General features: G+C 41.1%; 1 protein-coding gene across 12 annotated transcripts; it reads right to left on the bottom strand.

Annotated features, from left to right (window-relative positions):
* Positions 1–1158: 1158 nt before the first annotated feature.
* LOC145072880 (uncharacterized) lies at positions 1159–9776 on the bottom strand. 12 transcript variants are annotated; one of them, XM_079019371.1, is made up of 4 exons: positions 8921–9776; positions 8624–8815; positions 8426–8502; positions 1159–1313 (listed from the first exon to the last, which is right to left on the bottom strand). In XM_079019371.1, exons 1-4 carry the CDS (start codon positions 9689–9691, stop codon positions 1160–1162), a joined length of 1194 nt encoding a protein of 397 aa, XP_078875497.1. In that variant the 5' UTR covers positions 9692–9776; the 3' UTR covers position 1159. The 12 variants fall into 12 exon arrangements, with proteins under 12 accessions (XP_078875497.1, XP_078875495.1, XP_078875496.1 ...); XM_079019369.1 differs by having other exon boundaries at positions 8624–8857; positions 8921–9775; XM_079019370.1 differs by lacking the exon at positions 1159–1313 and adding an exon at positions 6279–6420 and having other exon boundaries at positions 8624–8857; positions 8921–9775.
* Between the last annotated feature and the right edge of the window lie 9391 nt (positions 9777–19167).

The following is a 19167-nucleotide window of genomic DNA, read 5'->3' as shown; positions in this document are numbered from 1 at the left end:
GATCTTTTGTCTTTTACCTAAAGATAAAGTTTATATTTTATAAACTTTGAGTTTATAAAAAATAAAAGAATTTTATTTTCTTTAGAGGTATGGCCGAAAATGGTGTAAGATGTATGGAGGTTGCTTTTCAACCTCCATAACTTGTATCGCATGCATTACTTTCTAGAGTATTACTTTAGAATAAAATAAGGAGTAGCCTTTATGCATGCATGGAGTATATAAGAGAGTCTTATGAAGAAAACTTGTTGGTTTTTTGAGTCTTAATACTCCTCTATTACTAGTGGCCGAAAATTATCTCTCTCTTTTGAAATTAGTTTGATGGTTTAAAGCTTCCTTGAGTTGCCTCCTTTAGTAACATCCCGACTCACAAGTATAATATTTCATTAATTTATATTCATTTTGACAGGGCAACTTGGCGAGTTGGAGGCCCCAACTCGCCGAGTAGAGTTTGAGATGGTCGCATGATTTCTAGAATCTACTCGACGAGTTGACTAGACCCGACTCGATGAGTAGGAGCTGAGTGTGAAACCCCAAATTTTCAGGGTTTGCACCCTTTTTAAAGGACCTTAAGTCCTTTATCCTGCCTCCCTCATCACCCTAAAACGTTGAGAGAAACCCTAATTGAGTTATTACCATCTGTGAGAAACAGAGAGAGGCTAAGATTGTATGTTTTAGTGCATTCTTGGAAGGAGTTTGAGGAGCAAAAGGATTGGAACGAGAAGGATCCCTTGGATCCAGTATTCTTTCAGTGTTAGCTGCCATTTGGAGGTAAAAAGCTATTACCTTGACCATTTGTTTGTTAGATCTCTTTACTAGGGAGTTTATGGCCATTTCCATCTTCTCTTTGAGTCCTTTAGTTGTCTGAGCATGCCTTGAAGATGAGACTTCAGATATGGACAGTATGAGGTCCCTTAGGCCAAAAGATTCAAGCATTATCAAGTTATCGACCAACTTTCATGCATTAAACCCTTTATTGAGCTTGGGTTGGAAAACTGTGACATCCCCAAAATCTCGGCCAGAAAAGACCGATTTCATTTATGCTTTTTAAACATTTTCAGAGTAAATCCGTTTGATTTTAAAAGAGATGCGGAATTTGTTCCCAAAAACAAAACATGATAAAATGGATATTTATCAAAACATTTCATATAGAAATATGATTTCATTTCATAATCAAAAGTCGGGATGTCATGTTCCGATATAGATCATAAAGCATAAACGATAACATTACAAGTCGTTCAACAAATATACACATATACAGACTTGTAAACAAAACAACTTGATGATTCGCCCATCTTAAGCTCTTGCGCCACTTCCTGTAATACAAATCAACTGAGTGGGTCAGGCTTGGGAGCCTGGTGAGCATATAGGGTTTTCAAACCCACAATAATTATATTTAATTACAACAATCAACAATAAACCCGATTACCCATTCCCGTTATCCTCACCTTACGTTCCTAAAAATAACGTCTATTATAAGGAACTTATTTCAGGATTTTCATCGGGACAGACATTACTGCAGAGGGGCTTCCTCAACAATAAGTGTCCTAAAGGCAACCATGTGGGGGATAGAGTACACCGGTGAACACGTCGTTCACAACACCTACAGGTAATGAGCCTGCTAGTGTTCCACAGGACAGTCTAGAATAGTCTGTGGTCGTCATCCATACTCTGCTGAATGACTAGAATAACACCAATAACACCGAGGCCTCTCATCTGTTTATTTCACACCAATTATCTACCCATGTTCTACCCAACATATTAGTAGATAGAAAATATACATTTTTATACATTGTTTATAAAACCTGTATAGCATGCTTTAATCAATACATATTCCACATAACAGATGAGGCATACACACATAACACGTATTTCATAGAGAATATATCAGATCTATAAGATAAAAGAGAGTGAATATATATATTCACACATATAACCACAAAATATTTACACATTGCACGTATTTTATATTAAATACTTCATAATATTGCGTTGGAAAGAAAATTACTACACACTCACTTGATCAGAAGATGATCTGACAGCACTACGGCTTATAGAAGTAGTATACTTCGATAGATCTGGAAGATCTCCACCAAAATCGAACTCCTCGCGGGCAGAGCTTCGGCTCGGGAATAACGCTCTTCGGGATCCTCGGGGCTTCGGATCTTGCTTCGGGGCTCGGGAATGATACCGGGGCTTCGGGATATGATTGGCACGCAATTTGAGGCAAAACTTAGAGAGAGGGAAGAGTTTGAACAAGAGAAAACGGTTGATTTCGAGTTTTATTTATAGGCTGAGGGTCTGGGATTACGCGGGGCGTAATCTCAAATTACGCAGGGCGTACTCAGTACGCGGGGCGTACTCGGTTACGCGGGGCGTACTTTGACGTCACTGCATGCGTCGATCTGTGGCACTCGAGTATTGGTCAGACAAGTTGCATCCGACTGAGTACGCGGGGCGTACTCAATTACGCGGGGCGTAATTGACTCGTCGAACTTCTAAATTGCGTAACTTTCGCATACGAGCTCCGTTTTCGACGTTCTTTATATCCACGCGAAGGTCAGACCATACTCTACAACTTTCATTTAGACTCCGTCGGCTAATTTTGACTTTTATTTTTATTAATTATTTTTAGAAGGTCCGGACAGGAAAACTTCGTTATAAAATCATAACTCCTTCGTCCGATGTCCGTTCTCGCCTATCTTTCCGTCGTTTCGCTACTAACAACGAGATCTTCGATTCTCATTTAGATTGTTTTGGCTAAAAGCTGCTCGATCTCAAATCGAGTATTCGGGCTGCATACTGCCACGTCGAAACTTAGAAAAATCATAACTTCCTCATACGAAGTCAGATTTGGGCGTTCCTTTTATGCACGTTCTCGGTTTAACGAAATCTACGACTTTCATTTAGATCGCTAAGGCTAAATATCGCTCTATCTTAAATTCATATTTTACGTCATTCGGCGTCGTGCTGGTTCTGTCGCGAAACTTCGACAGGTCATAACTTCTTCGTTATAACTCGGATTTTGGCATTCCTTATATCTCCGGAATCCTTGTTTCAACCACTACAACTTTATGCAAAGATATCGGGCATATCTCACACTTTAATTTTGACGCTTAGTTTATTCCTAATTCATTGAATTATAATAATTAAGAAAATAAACACATAAATCACATAATTCACAAATAATACATTTTTATTATTTCAAATTGGGGTTACAAAGGTTAACCTAGACTATTACATTGCTAAAAATGGCAATCCCAGAAACACGGGCGTTACAAAAACATAGCCCTGAATGCCATGCATGAACGTAAATCTTGCAGCTTTACGTGGTATTTCACCCATAGAAGGCCAGATCTAGAGTATGGGGCCTTAGTTATGCTTAAAAACGTCTGAATGGGAGAATGGGTTGAAAGGACTCGACGAGTTGGTGAGCCAACTTGGCGAGTTGTTGTGCCAACTTGGCGAGTTGGTTAGGGTTTTCCTCGATAGTCTGGACGCGTTACGAACTCGGCGAGTTGGTGAGACAACTTGGCGAGTTGAGTTGGATTTTCCAAATTTTTCAGAAGAAGCGAAGGAACTCGACGAGTTGGGTCAACATGGATTGTTGACTCGAGTGTTGACTTCCGTTGACTTTTAGGGTTTGGTCAAGTTATGGATTATGGAGACCATGGAAGGGTAAAATGGTTTTTCACCCTTTCCGAGAGTTAGAAAAGGGGTTAGCTTAACATCTCTAAATTTATTGTTATAAAGTGTTAATTAGAGATGATTAGGATACGTAGGCGGAGTCTAGACCGATCGTTGAGTACGAGACCTACTTGCTTACTTACGAGGTGATTCTTCTGACTATACTTACCTGAGTGGTAATATTGTATGACCGGAGGGTCTTATTTGAGTTATTGACTAGAGGGTCTTATTTGAGTTACTGACCGGAGGGTCTTATGTGCTTATACTGATTTATTTGATATCATGTATTATGTCTTTGTGATTTATGTTGTATATTATTTTGTGCCTTATTGAGTTAGGACTGGAGGGTCCAAACCGAGTTGTGAGACCGGAGGGTCTTCATTGAGACACATGACCGGAGGGTCCTTATTGAGATATAGCCATGAGAGGCTAATTATTGTGTGTGGTATTTTGGGGAACTCACTAAGCTTCGTGCTTATAGTGTTGTGTGAAATTTGTTTTAGGTACCTCTCAGGATCGCGGGAAGGCGTCGGCTTGATTGTACACACCAGCTAGAGATTATGTTTTTGAGGATTCTGGGATATTATCAAACATTTTTATTGGCTTGTGTTTTGAACAACTTATACATTTGTGATTTGAGAAATGTGAGATTGTGTTTTATGTGGTTTTAGAAAATGAAATTTTGTTTGAAAATTTAAATTGTTACAATATTTGATTTAAGCACTTAAAGGCTTAAGACACCCAAGAATATTAGACGGAACTAGCATTTCAAGTGTCTTACTCTTGATGGTGGATACTGATCGAGGTCGTAGTAAATTATCTTGCAACACCTAATTTTGGGTACACAATATGTTCATTCAACTAGTTGTCTTACTCCCTATGTCTACTTGGATTAGGAACAATTTGTGAATTAGCAATAAAGTGTCTTGTAGTTAACTGTTGGAATAATACATGTGGATTCAAACAATTGTATTTATTCCTAAACTACTTGAACTTGGAACAATCAGTGAATTGACAATGTACTATCTTAATTATGAAATCACACAAATTCATATAGCCCAGTTTCAATCATTATTACAAAAAGATTATCATATGAAACATAAAATAACAACTGAAATTAACTAGAACCAAGTAATAATCAAATGTGTTCATCCAAAAGTCTTAAACATCCACGTAAGTAACCTAATGATTTAGCCTTCCATTGAGTTCATAAATCAAATTACTTGAAGGAAATAAATGAAATGATTAATAAAATCCATAAACAAAATAGAATCATCAAACAATGTAGCCTAATGATTATCAAAGTATAAAACAATTAAACTTTGGGGAAGAAGAAATAATTTCTGGAAAATAAAGAATTGATGAAGATTAACCAATGAAATGATCTTCACTTGTAGCTTGATGATGAAATCGATGAAATCTTGCCTTGAATCTGGATTGAAAATGGAATGGATTTGTGTTTCCAATTGTTTCCAAGGGTTTTACAAGCATAAAAACGTAGGAAAAAGCTATGAAAACCGGAGGTGGAACCCTAAAAACGAATGCCTAGGTCCCAACATCCCCGGAAGTAACAATTGAGGTTAACTAGAACCAAGTAATAATCAAATGTGTTCATCCAAAAGTCTTAAACATCCCCGGAAGTAGCCTAATGATTTAGCCTTCCATTGAGTTCATAAAACAAATTACTTGAAGGAAATAAATGAAATGATTAATAAAATCCATAAACAAAATTAGAATCATCAAAAAATGAATCCTAATGATTATCAAAGTATAGAACAATTAAACCTTGGTGAAGAAGAAATAATTTCTGGAAAATAAAGAATTGATGAAGATTAACCAATGAAATGATATTCACTTGTAGCTTGATAATGAAATCGATGAAATCTTGCCTTGAATCCGGATTGAAAATGGAATGGATTTGTGTTTCCAAATGTTTCCAAGCGTTTTAGAAGCCTCAAAAATGCAGGAAAAAGGTCTGAAAATCGGAGGTGGAACCCTAAAAACGAATGCCTAGGTCCCTATTTATAATATTTGGCAAAAAATAGCGAAATTGGGTGATGTGGGACGTTGGATGTCCTAGGAGATGTCTTAGATGTCATGTATAACGCCTAGGCGTTCTTCGTACCTCTTTACATGCCTTCAGTCGTCCTTGAAATACACTAAAAATTAGCCTAAAACGTTAGACGTCTTAGAGGACGTCTTAGACGCATTCTAGGACGTCCTTCATTGATTCCTATGCTTTCAGAAACACGTCGTTCCAACACAGGATGCCCCTAAAACGCCAAGACATCCTAGGGGCCGTCTTAGACGTCATGTAAGACGCAGACGGGATCCTCCTTTTTTTCTGTTGTGAAATTTGCCTAGATGTTTACCTTTTGACTTGGACGTCCTAGGGAACGTCTTAGAAGCCTGGAGGCGTCCTTCACCTTCCGTGCAAGTTTGGGTGATCAAAATTACATAACTAGCAGAAACTCAAAACACGAAAGTTGTAGCAAATCTTGTCTAGTTTCCAGAACTTCTTGATTCATGTCAATCGAAGCTCCAGAACTTGAGATATGACCAAAACATTGAAGCATGGTCAATTTTCTCAGCAATGTTTCTTCATTCCTTTAGCAATTCATTTTACTTGCAGGTTTCGCCCATATGGGCACCACGTCATTTTTGCCACACATTAGCCAAAACTTGTCATTTGCTAGGTTCGAGTTGCCACACTTGTCATCAGGGGCGGAACATAAGCTATAAAACCGGAGGTGCCAAAACCAAAATTTCAAAACATAACCAAATTTAATATTATAGTATAAAATTAAAGCATATTAAAAATGTAAAAAAAAAAAATTAATACTAAATGTTTTTACATTTGTGAAAATGGTAATGGTTAATCTTTTATGTTTCCGAAGTATTATAAAATTGTATTTTAGCTTTACTTGAATTGTTTTACAAATTTTATTGTAATACTCCTAACAACAATTAAGAAATTACAAAAAAAAAAAAAAAAAAATAGTACTAACTAATAAATATAAAAAATAAAATAAAATTAAACTGCAAATTGAGTATTTCTATAAGATTTTCCATCACCCTCTTTGATTTAGTAAAAAAATCAGAAATTAAGAGATAATAAATAAATGGTTTTGCAGTTTTTGGTTTTAATTTCACACGTTTTCATTTACTTTTTCATATCTCTTTCACCTTCCTACACTTTATCTTATCACATTCAAGAAAAGAGAGAGAAATGGGAAGATAGGGAGCGAGAGTGAGAGCGAGAGCGAGAAAGATAATTAAAAAAAACTTTACAAAAGCGAAGAGACAAAACACAGATTCAACAACGACAAAGAGGATAGAGGGAGTGATGGTAGCAACGATGTTCACCGGGGAGAATTCCAGCAAATTTCAGGACTCCATTGGTGACACTATTTCCCGATGAGTAATTTTCAGGCAGCAGAGAAATTAAAAATAAAAATAAAAATAAATAAAAAATAAAAACTTTACACTAGAAATTCAAAAAAAAACATAGAAATTAAAAATACCACTAAGACCATTAGAAATTCAGAAACATCGCACTAGAAATTCAAACATACAATCCACTAAAAATTAGAAGACAAATACTTCAAATTTTACGTCATTTGGGGCTCTGCCTCACAATTTGTCAAAACTCAACAAGTTTGAAATATTTGGTAGTTTTAACACGGTAAGCCTTAAGAGCATTCTCTAGCAAAGTATTTTTGTTTTCACCATTTTCAGCATCATGCATCACCCTATGAAACACAATGATAAACCGAGTTGCGATTGCGTGTTCGTTTCTCAATTTGGTGTAGAGTAAATCTTTTCTTCGAGGTTGAAGGGTTTGACGGTTGTATATGTCGACGACTCTATTCCAAAAAGTAGTCGAAGGGTAGTCATTATGGTGTGGATCTTCTGCTACATCAATCCATGAACGAGCGGGTAAGTTCTTCAGTCGGCCAAACAATAACCATTTTTAGTGACGAGGTGTAGAAAATGATAGAAAAATAAGAAAGTTAAGAGAATAGAATTAAAGATATTTAAATGGAATGAAGAGTGAATAAAAATAAGGGTATTTATAGTTGAAGATCGAGGGTTTAAAATTTGAAATTTTAAAGAAAAAAAAAACAGTTATATTTTTTAAATGGGTATTTTTTAGAAGGAATGTAATTTTTAAAAAAAGAGGTTTAAGTAATAAATTGGTTAAAAGAAAAAAAAAATCTCTCATTGGTTAACAATCGCCGAGTTGCCGAGGCCGCCGAACCGGTAGTCGAGTCCACACCCACTATTCTAAATGATTATACGAAGAAAATAATTACAGTATTATGGATTTTGATTAAATTATTGCTTTGAGACACAATTCAGCGTCCATAATTATTTTATTAGTTTATTTAAAGTCGTTTCGATATTTTTTACATGGACGCGATCTAATTTAATTTTGTATTTTGGTGATACACTATATTGATAAAGAACTTATCGTTGAACTCGATTTATGATGATTAGAAGATATTTAGGCTGGAAAACGATACTTTATAACAATATAAAACGGGAAAAAATGTATTTCATTGTCATGAAAATCTCAACTCCCTAATATAACAAACTCTGTCCACAATTCTAAACTAGAAACCGCAATTTAGGAGGTAATTCCTAAATAGAATAACCAAATAAAAATCCTAAAGATCATATAATATGATGATACCTTATTAAAATTCTAGGTAACACATCAATATATTATATAACTTACATTTCCAGCAGCAAATTCATATTCATCTCTACTTTCTTGTTTCTGCTGCTTCTAGCACCATTGTTGATGACATGTTCCTGCACTATATAAACCACCTACTATCAATGACCCTGATGCACCAATGCTACAAAGGGTATAATGGGAAAAATGTCTAAGAAAGTTGAGTGGAATTTTATTTTATGATATAATAATTCTCACAAGATTGTTGACTACACCCCTTGTGGTCGTTTCCACATCATTCAAAGCCTGTTTCCCTGTATCTTCTTCTTCTTCTACGTTTGCTAATGTCAAAGACTCCTCACAAACCATGGATTCATCATCAACAGTTTCTGAATCATGAGCTTTTTCATCAGGATTCACCTCCAAATTCAACGACCCATCATCTATAATCTTGTTAAAACCAGAATTACAAGCACCATTAACATCATTTCCCTGCAAATACAAGAAATTATGAACTTTTTAATCAAATTCAATCAAGTTTCAGTAATGGGATACCTGTAATTCACTAGGATTATGCTCTGTGACGATTTGAGAAGGAAGCCTATCGATATCCCACCCAAGAACTTTACAGATAACTCGGCCATAAGCTCTGTGTGACCTAATCTTCTTCGTTTTTGCAATGGAAATCGAATGTTGAACCAGAGCAACACATTCTTTAAACTTTTTCAACCTTTTCAGATGCTTCTTCTCATTCACTCCGCCACAGACCAGACATGAAAATTCACCTCCACCACCACAATGCTTTACATAATAACCCTTCAATTCTTCATCTTCGTTAAACATTTTCCAAAAGAAATCGTATTCTTTCTCATTAACATCACCGTCTTCTTCATCCATATCGTCGTCTTCGTCGTCTTCATCGCTCTCTTCATCATCGCTACCGCTATTTCTGGAGTAAAATTCTTTCGCGGCCTTCAATGCCCTTTGCTGGATCTGGTTCCAGTTGTGGTTTTCTAGTTCTTCTGGTGTTAGCAAACGAGTTGTTTGTTGTGGATTAGGTTTTAGCTTCAATTCCGGCCATCCAGATTGAGTTAATTGAGGGGCTTCGGGAAGAGGTTTCACCGGCCATTCGGTGCCGGAGAAACTGCCGACCTTCTTGGGGTTCCTGGGTTTAAATTTGGGGGTTTTCTTGTGTTTCTTGAATTGAGTGGGAGTGATAGGTTGTAGATTTGTATAGGGTAATGATCTTGAGGGAGGGCCTTGGTGCCAGAGAGAATGGAGGTAAATTACTTCGTCCACTAACCTCTGTTCGTAGTGTGGATCCATTGACAACCAAGATCAAGAACTAGGTTTTCGAAGGTTTGGAGAGATTTTAGCGAAGAATCAAACACTGTCTCTATTTTCAAGTATTATTATTATTATTATTGTTATTATTATTATTATAAAAAATATATATTTAATATAAAATACAATGAAAAATTAGGGCTTCCGCTTTCTTCACAAATCACAACCGACGACTTTCTAGCTTCGACCGGAGATTGACGAGAGTACGAGATACGACTGACTCCGACTACAACTTCTCCAACTCTAATAACGGCAATCCTCAACTTCTTGCTGCTCCTCACATCGCTTCCACAAATTTCAATTTCCAAATCCCCTCAATCAGTGTCAAAATTAGACAGGGACAATTACCCCTTGTGGCGCACCACCATTCTTTCTACCCTTGAGTGCTTTGATCTAGACTCATTCATCATCAATACTGTTCCCCCACCTGCAACTATCCCACCCCTGCTGCTGAAAACGTTCCCGATGGTGATGATGATGCCCTAATTGACGATGTTGCTCCAATCCCCAATCATGCATACGCTACTTGGCAAAAAAGGGACCGCTATGTTCTCTTATGGTTGAAGTTTACCTTGACCGATCGTACTTCTGCTACTGTTGCCCGCTCATCTTCTCCACACTAGGCATGGCAAATACTTGAACGCACCTTCCGAGTGCATACTAGGGCTCAAAAAATGGCCCTGAAAGTTCAATTGCAAACCCTTTCCAAAGGGTCCTTTATCTATGATTGATTATCTAGACCGCAAGCGATAACTCGCAGATTCATTGGCTACCAACCTTACCCCTGTCAGTGACGATGATCTTATCGAGTATATTCTTTATGGTCTCGACTCTTCTTACAGTTCTTTTGCATTTGCCTTTCTTATGCACTCTGAAACCACCACTGTGGACGATCTTGTGGGTTTACTTCTACAAGAAGAAGCTAGAATTGACCAAGACCTTGCCAAACAGGCTGACGCTCAATTACCGCCACCAACATTCCCACTCCTCCTCCAACTGTTCCAGCAGCACACAAAGTCTCACGTACTCATCCCCTAAATCGCTCCCCTTCTTCGTTCTCAGGAAATAGTTTCAGGCCTTCTGATCATCGTCAGCGTCGTCCCTATTGCCAACTCTATAATAAGCATGGACATTAAGCCATAAATTGTTGGCAACGAGGCAATCAAACTGATTACCCCTCCAGGCGTCCACCACCTCGAGACCAACCAAGATCCAGTGAATCCTGTCAAGCAAATCTTGCTCAATATCACAGTCTGTCAACTGTTATGGACCCTTCCTGGTATTTTGACACAGGCGCTACGGGGCATGTTACCCCTGATTTCCACAAACTACAAATCACAGATCAATATACCAGGGATGACAAGCTGCAAGTTGGTAATGGTAAACAAGTCCATATTACTCAATTTGGTTCTTCTTCATTATCCTCATTGCATTTACCTGAATTTCTTGTTGTTCCTCGTCTCACTAAGAATTTGTTAAGTGTTTCTTAGCTTACTCAAGATAACAATGTATTCATGGAATTTTGGCCTAATCATTGTGTGGTTAAGACATTTCAGGGCACTTCAATTCTCAAGGGTCACCTTGACCATGGTCTCTATCGCTTGGAACCTCCATCTCAACAATTTGTATCTTCTATGGCCCTCTTGTGTGTGTGTGCGCACATCTATGACCGGCTGGTACAATCGATTGGCTCACCCACACGAAGCCATTCTTCGCCGACTTGTTTCACAATTTCATCTTCCAGTTTCCACAAATAAAATGTTATCTACTTGTGAACCATGCCAATTAGGCACAAGTCACAAACTTTCTTTTTCATCAAGTCATATTTCATGCTCCAAACCATTTCAACTTATGTACTATGATGTTTGGGGTTTGTCACACCCCAAATGTAACGACCCAAAAATCATAACTAAATATTTCTTTTTAAAACATTACTAAAACCATATTTATAAAAACGTATCATACGTCATAACATAACTTTCGAGTATTAGATTCAAAACATAATCTCATTATCAGAGTAAAACATTTCCCAGGCTAACTGACTATGGTGTGTGCACTGCAATCTCTCCGAGCTCCTCTTTTGAAAACTGAGTACCTGAAACCAAAACTGAAAACCGTAAGCACGAAGCTTAGTGAGCTCCCCCAAACTACCACATATCGTACAATAACATATAAAACACATACTGGGCCTTGCTCCCTGCATCGGACCGAAGTCCGGAAACTGACTGGGACCTTGTCCCCTTCATCGGACCAAAGTCCGGACTAACTGGGGCCTTGCCCCCTGCATCGGACCGAAGTCCGGACTAACTGGGGCCTTGCCCCCTGCATCAGACCGAAGTCCGGACTAACTTACTGGACCTTGTCCCCTGCATCGGACCGAAGTCCGGACTAACTGGGGCCTTGCCCCCTGCATCGGACCGAAGTCCGGACTAACTGGGACCTTTCCCCCTGCATCGGACCGAAGTCCGGACTAACTGGGGCCTTGCCCCCTGCATCGGACCGAAGTCTGGAACTAACTGAACAGAACATAACATAAACATATCAACTAGCATGAACACACATATACTGCATACTGCATCGGGCCGTAGCCCGGAACACATAACACATAAATCCTGTCTAAGCCACGAAGGCATCAAACATACTAACTACTGCATCGGACTAAAATCCGGAAACTACTGCTAGCTAAACGGGCCGGCATTGTGGCCTTAGACCCGTTCCTACTGGAAGGAAACTCACATGAACTGCTGAGCTCTGCTGATAATCCTCTGGCTGCTACTCGACAATCCCATGAGCCGCTGCTCCTCTAGCTCTCCGAGCTATCAATATCAATATGACACTTAGTCTGACAGTCCTCTAAAAGTCAACTAAGTCAACTCTGGTCAATGTCAAAATCCTGGTCAAAGTCAACCTTCCAGGTCAACCCTACTCACCGAGTCCACCTACTGACTCGCCGAGTTCATATGCTCAGGATCCTTCTATTCGCGACTCGACTCGCCGAGTCAGTCCATGACTCGCCGAGTCCAACTATTTCCGAGTCCTGACCTGTCCAACTCGTTGCGTCTCTACCCGACTCACTGATTCGAGTTTCAACTCGAAGGGTTTGGGGTTTCGCGACCTGACTCGCCGAGTCCAAGAATAGACTCGCCGAGCCCAAGGCAATCTTCAACCAACTCGTCGAGTTGTTCTTCCAACTCGCCGAGTTCATGCCTAACTTCATCCGACTCGACGAGTTGTTCATCCCACTCGTCGAGTTCCTCCTCATCTTCATGCTACTCGCCGAGTCCACTCGAAGGACTCGTCGAGTCCATTCAGATCTACATACATGCAGAGGACTTTTGAGTCATGCATGGACTCCAAACTGTAGATCCACTATTCTAAAGCCTATTCCTTACGTAAAGTGGCAAACTTTACGTGTAGCTAACGAGATTTAGGCTCAAATCACTATAAACTAGGGTTTGAGACAAAGGGGCTCAACAATCAACCCATAGACTGATGCTTTAGGATTCTCTAGGCCAAGATACACATAACTCTGAAGTAGCAAATTCAGATTTGGGCTTCTAACTCGAAATGGTTCATAAACTTTTCCTAAAAGCCCCAAATCCCATGATAAAGGTTGATCTATATGCAAAAGAGGGAAGGTAGCGACTCATTACCTTCAAATGCTCTGGAAGACCTCACAAACTCTGGATCTACTGCCAATTCTTGAATCCCCAATGTGTGCCTTCTTCCTTCTTCCTTCAAATCCCCAAAATGGCAAGAAAGCTTGAATGAGCAACAATGGAGGCTTAGGGTTTCTGGTTCTGGACTATAGGGCCGCAAATGAGCCCTAGGGAAGAGAATAAGATGCTTAAATAGGGTACCAAGTCCCGAAATTAGGGTTTCCTCGTTCAGACCCAACTCGCCGAGTTCACGAGCCGACTCGCCAAGTTGGTCACTTACTCGATCCCCCGGATCCCGCTCCGACTCGTCGAGTTCCTCCCTGGGCTCGACGAGTCCACTCCTTGACTTAAGGTTTCTTTCCTTTTCTTGGACTTTTCTGATCTTGGGTGTTACAACTCTCCCCCACTTAAACTAAACTTCGTCCTCGAAGTTTGCTATGGCCAACTGTCCTGCGAACTGCCTCCAACTCTCTGTCTGGGAAAACTAACACCCTTTTGTCCATCACTCCAGCCACTCACAGTGTTGGTCACTACTGTTGGTACATACTGAATTCTTCTCTTTTCCATAATTTCCTCAACGTTACTTCCTCCGACTGAAAATTTTGTTACCCCTCATCCGCCTACCGGATGCACTGAGACCACCCTGGTCCAACTAATCTGCCGATATCTGAGTTACCGGACTCCCACCGGTCACTACACTCCATCGCAATCTCCTAGTCGCTCCCAGTGACTCCTGAAGATACTTCGACTACCTATAACTGTTCTATCCATTCTGCCACTCATACTGAAATGATGTTGCTGGAACCAGCTTGCTTATCTCCCATCTGATTACTCAACTCCTACTAACTCGAGCCTTCCATCCTGAAAGAAAAACTACCTGCCTATCTATCCTTACAGATCACTTATACTTGGCAGAAGGCTCAACTGATCCTGCTGAGAGGGACTTGCCATTTCCAAATCAACCAACTATACTAATACTGACCCTCACACTGCAACTATCCGTAACACGGAACTGCCTGCAACACCGAACTGCCTAAAACACTGAACATGCCTGAAACTCTGAACTGCATGAAACACTGAACATGCCTGAAACTCTGAACTGCATGAAACACTGAACATGCCTGAAACTCTGAATACGCCTGAATCACTGAGTTTCCCTAAACACTGCTTCCCAATTATCTCAAGACCCTCCTGGTTACCAATCATTCGTCGGTTATTTGCAACACTGAGTTCCAACTCAACTGTGGAGTCAAAGGACTCCTCACTTAGTCGTTCCCACGACTTCTGGACGAAATCTTTCTCTGGAACTAATTTCCACTAGTTATCTTGTCACTGTGGCTCTAACAAACTTCCGATCCAACCGATCAGGTCCATACGTCACATCCTGACATCATCAATTCGACGACTAACAACATGATGGCTCCCAAACTGACGGTAGCCCTTAACATACCCGAACCCCAACGGTCCACTGCTACTCTGATCTCATAACTGATGTGACGATCTATAGCCAAATTGCTGACTTAACCATAACTGAACCATTTGGGAAATCCGAAATCTAACCCAGGATTCCCATATCTTCACTGCTGCACCCGAACTGGTGGGTACTACTATTTCCCCCGCGTCCAATAACGCGCTCATGCTATCTACCAACCTGATAAAGTCCACGGCTACACCCGCATACTTACAGCTCTCTAATACTATCTGGCTGCTAGTGAATGCTACGGCTACCCCCGCAGACTTACAACACTCTACTACTATCTGACTGCTAGTGAATGCTACGGCTACCCCCCATAGACTTACAACGCTACTACTACTACTATCTGAGGACATCCTGACTATCCCTTGTCCTGCTAGGGATTCCTCATCCTGATTTCTCAAAACCAGCCCTCAGTCTTTGAATTCTGCATCAACATCGACATATTATATCCTTGATATACTTAGCGCTTCGTCGAGGAATTCTTCGGCTTGGTTCCCAAACCAACCGCCTACTAATCCGGATACAATAAGCTATTTTTGGGAAGTTTCCAAACTCCCAACTCCTGAATCTACACAATCCTGCATGTTGACTCTGTCACTGGCTACTAATACGAAAGCATCTCTTGGTAACCGTTCTTAGGATCCTCATTCCGACTCACTTGAGCCCTACAGGTGGTCCTCCAATCCTGGATTCCCAACCAGCTTCTAACCATCTCGATTACATGAACTAACTGCTGGGAAGGTCCTCGAACTCCCAATTCTGAACTTCTCAATCCATCAATCACTGTGCTACTATCTTTTCTTCTCAGAGGCCGCGCACTCATTCTGGGTCTACGTGGCTCTTATCCTTGTATACTCGGAGAGTTCTCCCCCAATTGGATTTGGCTAATTCCTTACTGCTCACTGGTCGAAAGGATTCTCAACCTTCCTTCCATTAAAAAGGCGATACGCTGTCTGCCAACGTTTACCCTTGTCAGCGCTCCAACAAACTCTTACTAGATCCGCACCCTTCTTGCTATCTGACTGAGCACCCTTCGATCCTTAACTGTATTTGCTTTAGGGACTACATCTCGAGAACCTGCGTTTGGGGTGCACATCCCCAACCCACTTCCTTACTGACCGCTAGCTACTCCACTAAAAACTCTGGATTATCACTACTGAGAATATAACTGATCATTACCCGACTAACGCCTTCCGCAAGTAGTAAGGCACTACTGAATCTTACACATACATGTTACAGTCACCGCATCTAAAGTAACCTGATCTAGAGGGAACGACCTCCAATTCACCATTCTAATCCCATGGTATGCAGATGGCATAAAACTCCGTCACAAGTAGGTAATATAATACCCCCAACACATATACTTATTGATATCAATGCAACAACATAACAAATAATAACATGAATAATAATTGACAGGGAGGTAGAAGATACATACCTCCATCACTCAGCGCTGCTCGAATCCTTGCTGAAATCCACCGGAAAACTCGGCTCCGAGCCGTGGGCGCCCTTGCCCGGCCGCGGCAACCACTGGCGGTACTTGAAGTCCCAAGGGCAGGAGCTGGCACCTGCCCTGCTGTATACAAACTCGAACAATGGGCCTTCTTGTGGCCCCTCTGACTGCAATGGAAACATATTGGATCAAGTCCATGGACGATGGTAACAGTACAATCTCTGCTAAAATGGCCAATCTGGCCGCACGTGAAACATCCAGCATCACCACCACTTCTACGCCTGCATGTACCCATGTGCGTCCTACCACACTTCCTGCATCGACTGCGGCTCTGATAGTTCCTCGTCCTCAAATCCGACCCCTTGGGCCTCTTGCCCGAACCTGCGGCTTCCTGAGTCTCATCCATTTTCCTCTTCCTTTCTGATTCACTGCCCGTCTCTCGTTCCTGCGTTCCCTTGTCGACACCGCCCGTCGACTGAACAACAGATGTCTGATCCTGGAGCTTCGCAATCAACCTATCAGTGATCCTCACAACCATGTCGGGCAGATCCCCGTGAATGGCTCGCGTAACCTCCTCAACTATCCAATCATGCAAAGGTCTCTCTTGGAGACAGGGTGCCCCACTCACTCCTGTCCCCTGATGGCAAAAACTAGAAATGGGATCTCCTTTCCTGATGGATCCCTGAACTCCATAAGAATCGGGGTCTAGACGAGCCCCAATCTGTCCTGAAACTATCCCGGCCTTAAAGGCCTCAAGATGACTGTCCATGAGCTCCACAATGGTCTCTCTAACCTAACCGAAAATCACTGGAGTCTGATCAATGATGTTGCGCATGATCTCTGCGGAAATGAAATCCCTCATCTGATCCTCAAGCTGCCCGACTCTAGAGCCTGAGCCAGATCCCTCCCCGACACCTGAACTGCCAACTGATATCTCGCGCAACGTCACCATGCTGAAAATATAACAATTCCTGATCAATTTACACACTACTGCTGAGGGATCTCTCACACACTCTACTAGTTCCATGGTTTTGCCTTGGCCCCTCTTGAATCGAGTACGGATCCTCTGCTTTCAGTAGTACGGGCCCATACTACCTTCCACATCTATCCATACTTTCCTCAAGAGTTACCTCAACTCCACCAAGTCCCCTTTTCTCTACTATTGATCTCTGCTACTCTCATCCTAGGCTTGCCCTAGGGAACCTCTGATTCCACCCAAACCAATCCTCAGTTGCTGAAGGCCTCCTCGTAATGCCAATTAGCCACCACCTGAATACCATCACATGCAATGAGGCTCGGATAATCCTTTGAGTAAAAGTCTCGTCCCTACAACGGTTAGACTCAAATGAGAGATGCGCAGTAGGGCCAAATCCAGCACTCTGAGATTATTCAACCCTGATCACATGTGATGTAACGTATTCACCTAATGGCTAACTCCCATCACTCAGAGTCCCACAAAGCACAAAGCAAGCAGCATTCGGATAAAGGAAACATACTCAGGCAAAACTATTCTCATAACAAGAAACTGTACTAGCATACAATGCTAAGCTCATACTATCAGGCATAACCTACACAGGCTATCCTACTACTGTCTACTCAATACTAGCATGAAATTCTTATCAAGCTGAAACATATAAAGTAGGCACATAAGGCATCCTCCTAGATCCTTAGTCCTATACTAGCATGCTGTTCTACTGAAACTGGAACTAAAACTGAAACTGAAACTAATGATCATAAACTTGTATGGGTAATTTGGGAGTACTTACTTGAGCTCGGCTGATTGCATGCAACACACCCTTTTCTCTTTTCAAAATTCTTTTCGCTTTTTCTAAAACTCTTTTCTTCATACTTTTTCTAAAATTGTTTTCTTTTCTCAAAATTCTTTTGTAACCATGGTTTTTCTTTTGAAAACTTTATACCTCTTCCTTAGTTTGAGTTCAGACACACTCGGGAGTGCGCCCGAATCCCTCAAACCAAGGCTCTGATACCAACTTGTAACGACCCAAAAATCATAACTAAAATTTTCTTTTTAAAACATTACTAAAACCATATTTATAAAAACGTATCATAAGTCATAACATAACTTTCGAGTATTAGATTCAAAACATAATCTCATTACCAGAGTAAAACATTTCCCAGGCTAACTAACTATGGTGTGTGCACTGCAATCTCTCCGAGCTCCTCTTTTGAAAACTGGGTACCTGAAACCAAAACTGAAAACCGTAAGCACGAAGCTTAGTGAGCTCCCCCAAACTACCACATACCGTACAATAACATATAAAACACATACTGGGCCTTGCCCACTGCATCGGACCGAGGTCCGGACTAACTGGGGCCTTGCTCCCTGAATCAGACCGAAGTCCGGAAACTGACTGGGACCTTGTCCCCTTCATCGTACCAAAGTCCGGACTAACTGGGGCCTTGCCCCCTGCATCGGACCGAAGTCCGGACTAACTGACTGGGACCTTGTCCCCTGCATCGGACCGAAGTCCGGACTAACTGGGGCCTTGCCCCCTCCATCGGACCGAAGTCCGGACTAACTGGGGCCTTGCCCCCTACATCGGACCGAAGTCCGGAACTAACTGAACAGAACATAACATAAACATATCAACTAGCATGAACACACATATACTGCATACTGCATCGGGCCGTAGCCCGGAACACATAACACATAAATCCTTTTTGAGCCACGAAGGCATCAAACATACTAACTACTGCATCGGACTAAAATCCGGAAACTACTGCTAGCTAAACGGGCCGGCATTGTGGCCTTAGACCCGTTCCTACTGGAAGGAAACTCACCTGAACTGCTGAGCTCTGCTGATAATCCTCTGGCTGCTACTCGACAATCCCATGAGCCGCTGCTCCT

This window comes from Lactuca serriola, chromosome 9, assembly GCF_051521515.1.
Source record: "Lactuca serriola cultivar US96UC23 chromosome 9, Lser_US96UC23_V15, whole genome shotgun sequence".
NCBI classification, from domain to species: Eukaryota; Viridiplantae; Streptophyta; class Magnoliopsida; order Asterales; family Asteraceae; genus Lactuca; species Lactuca serriola.
Note: the sequence above shows the minus strand (reverse complement) of the source record. Positions and strands in the feature narration are given on the sequence as shown.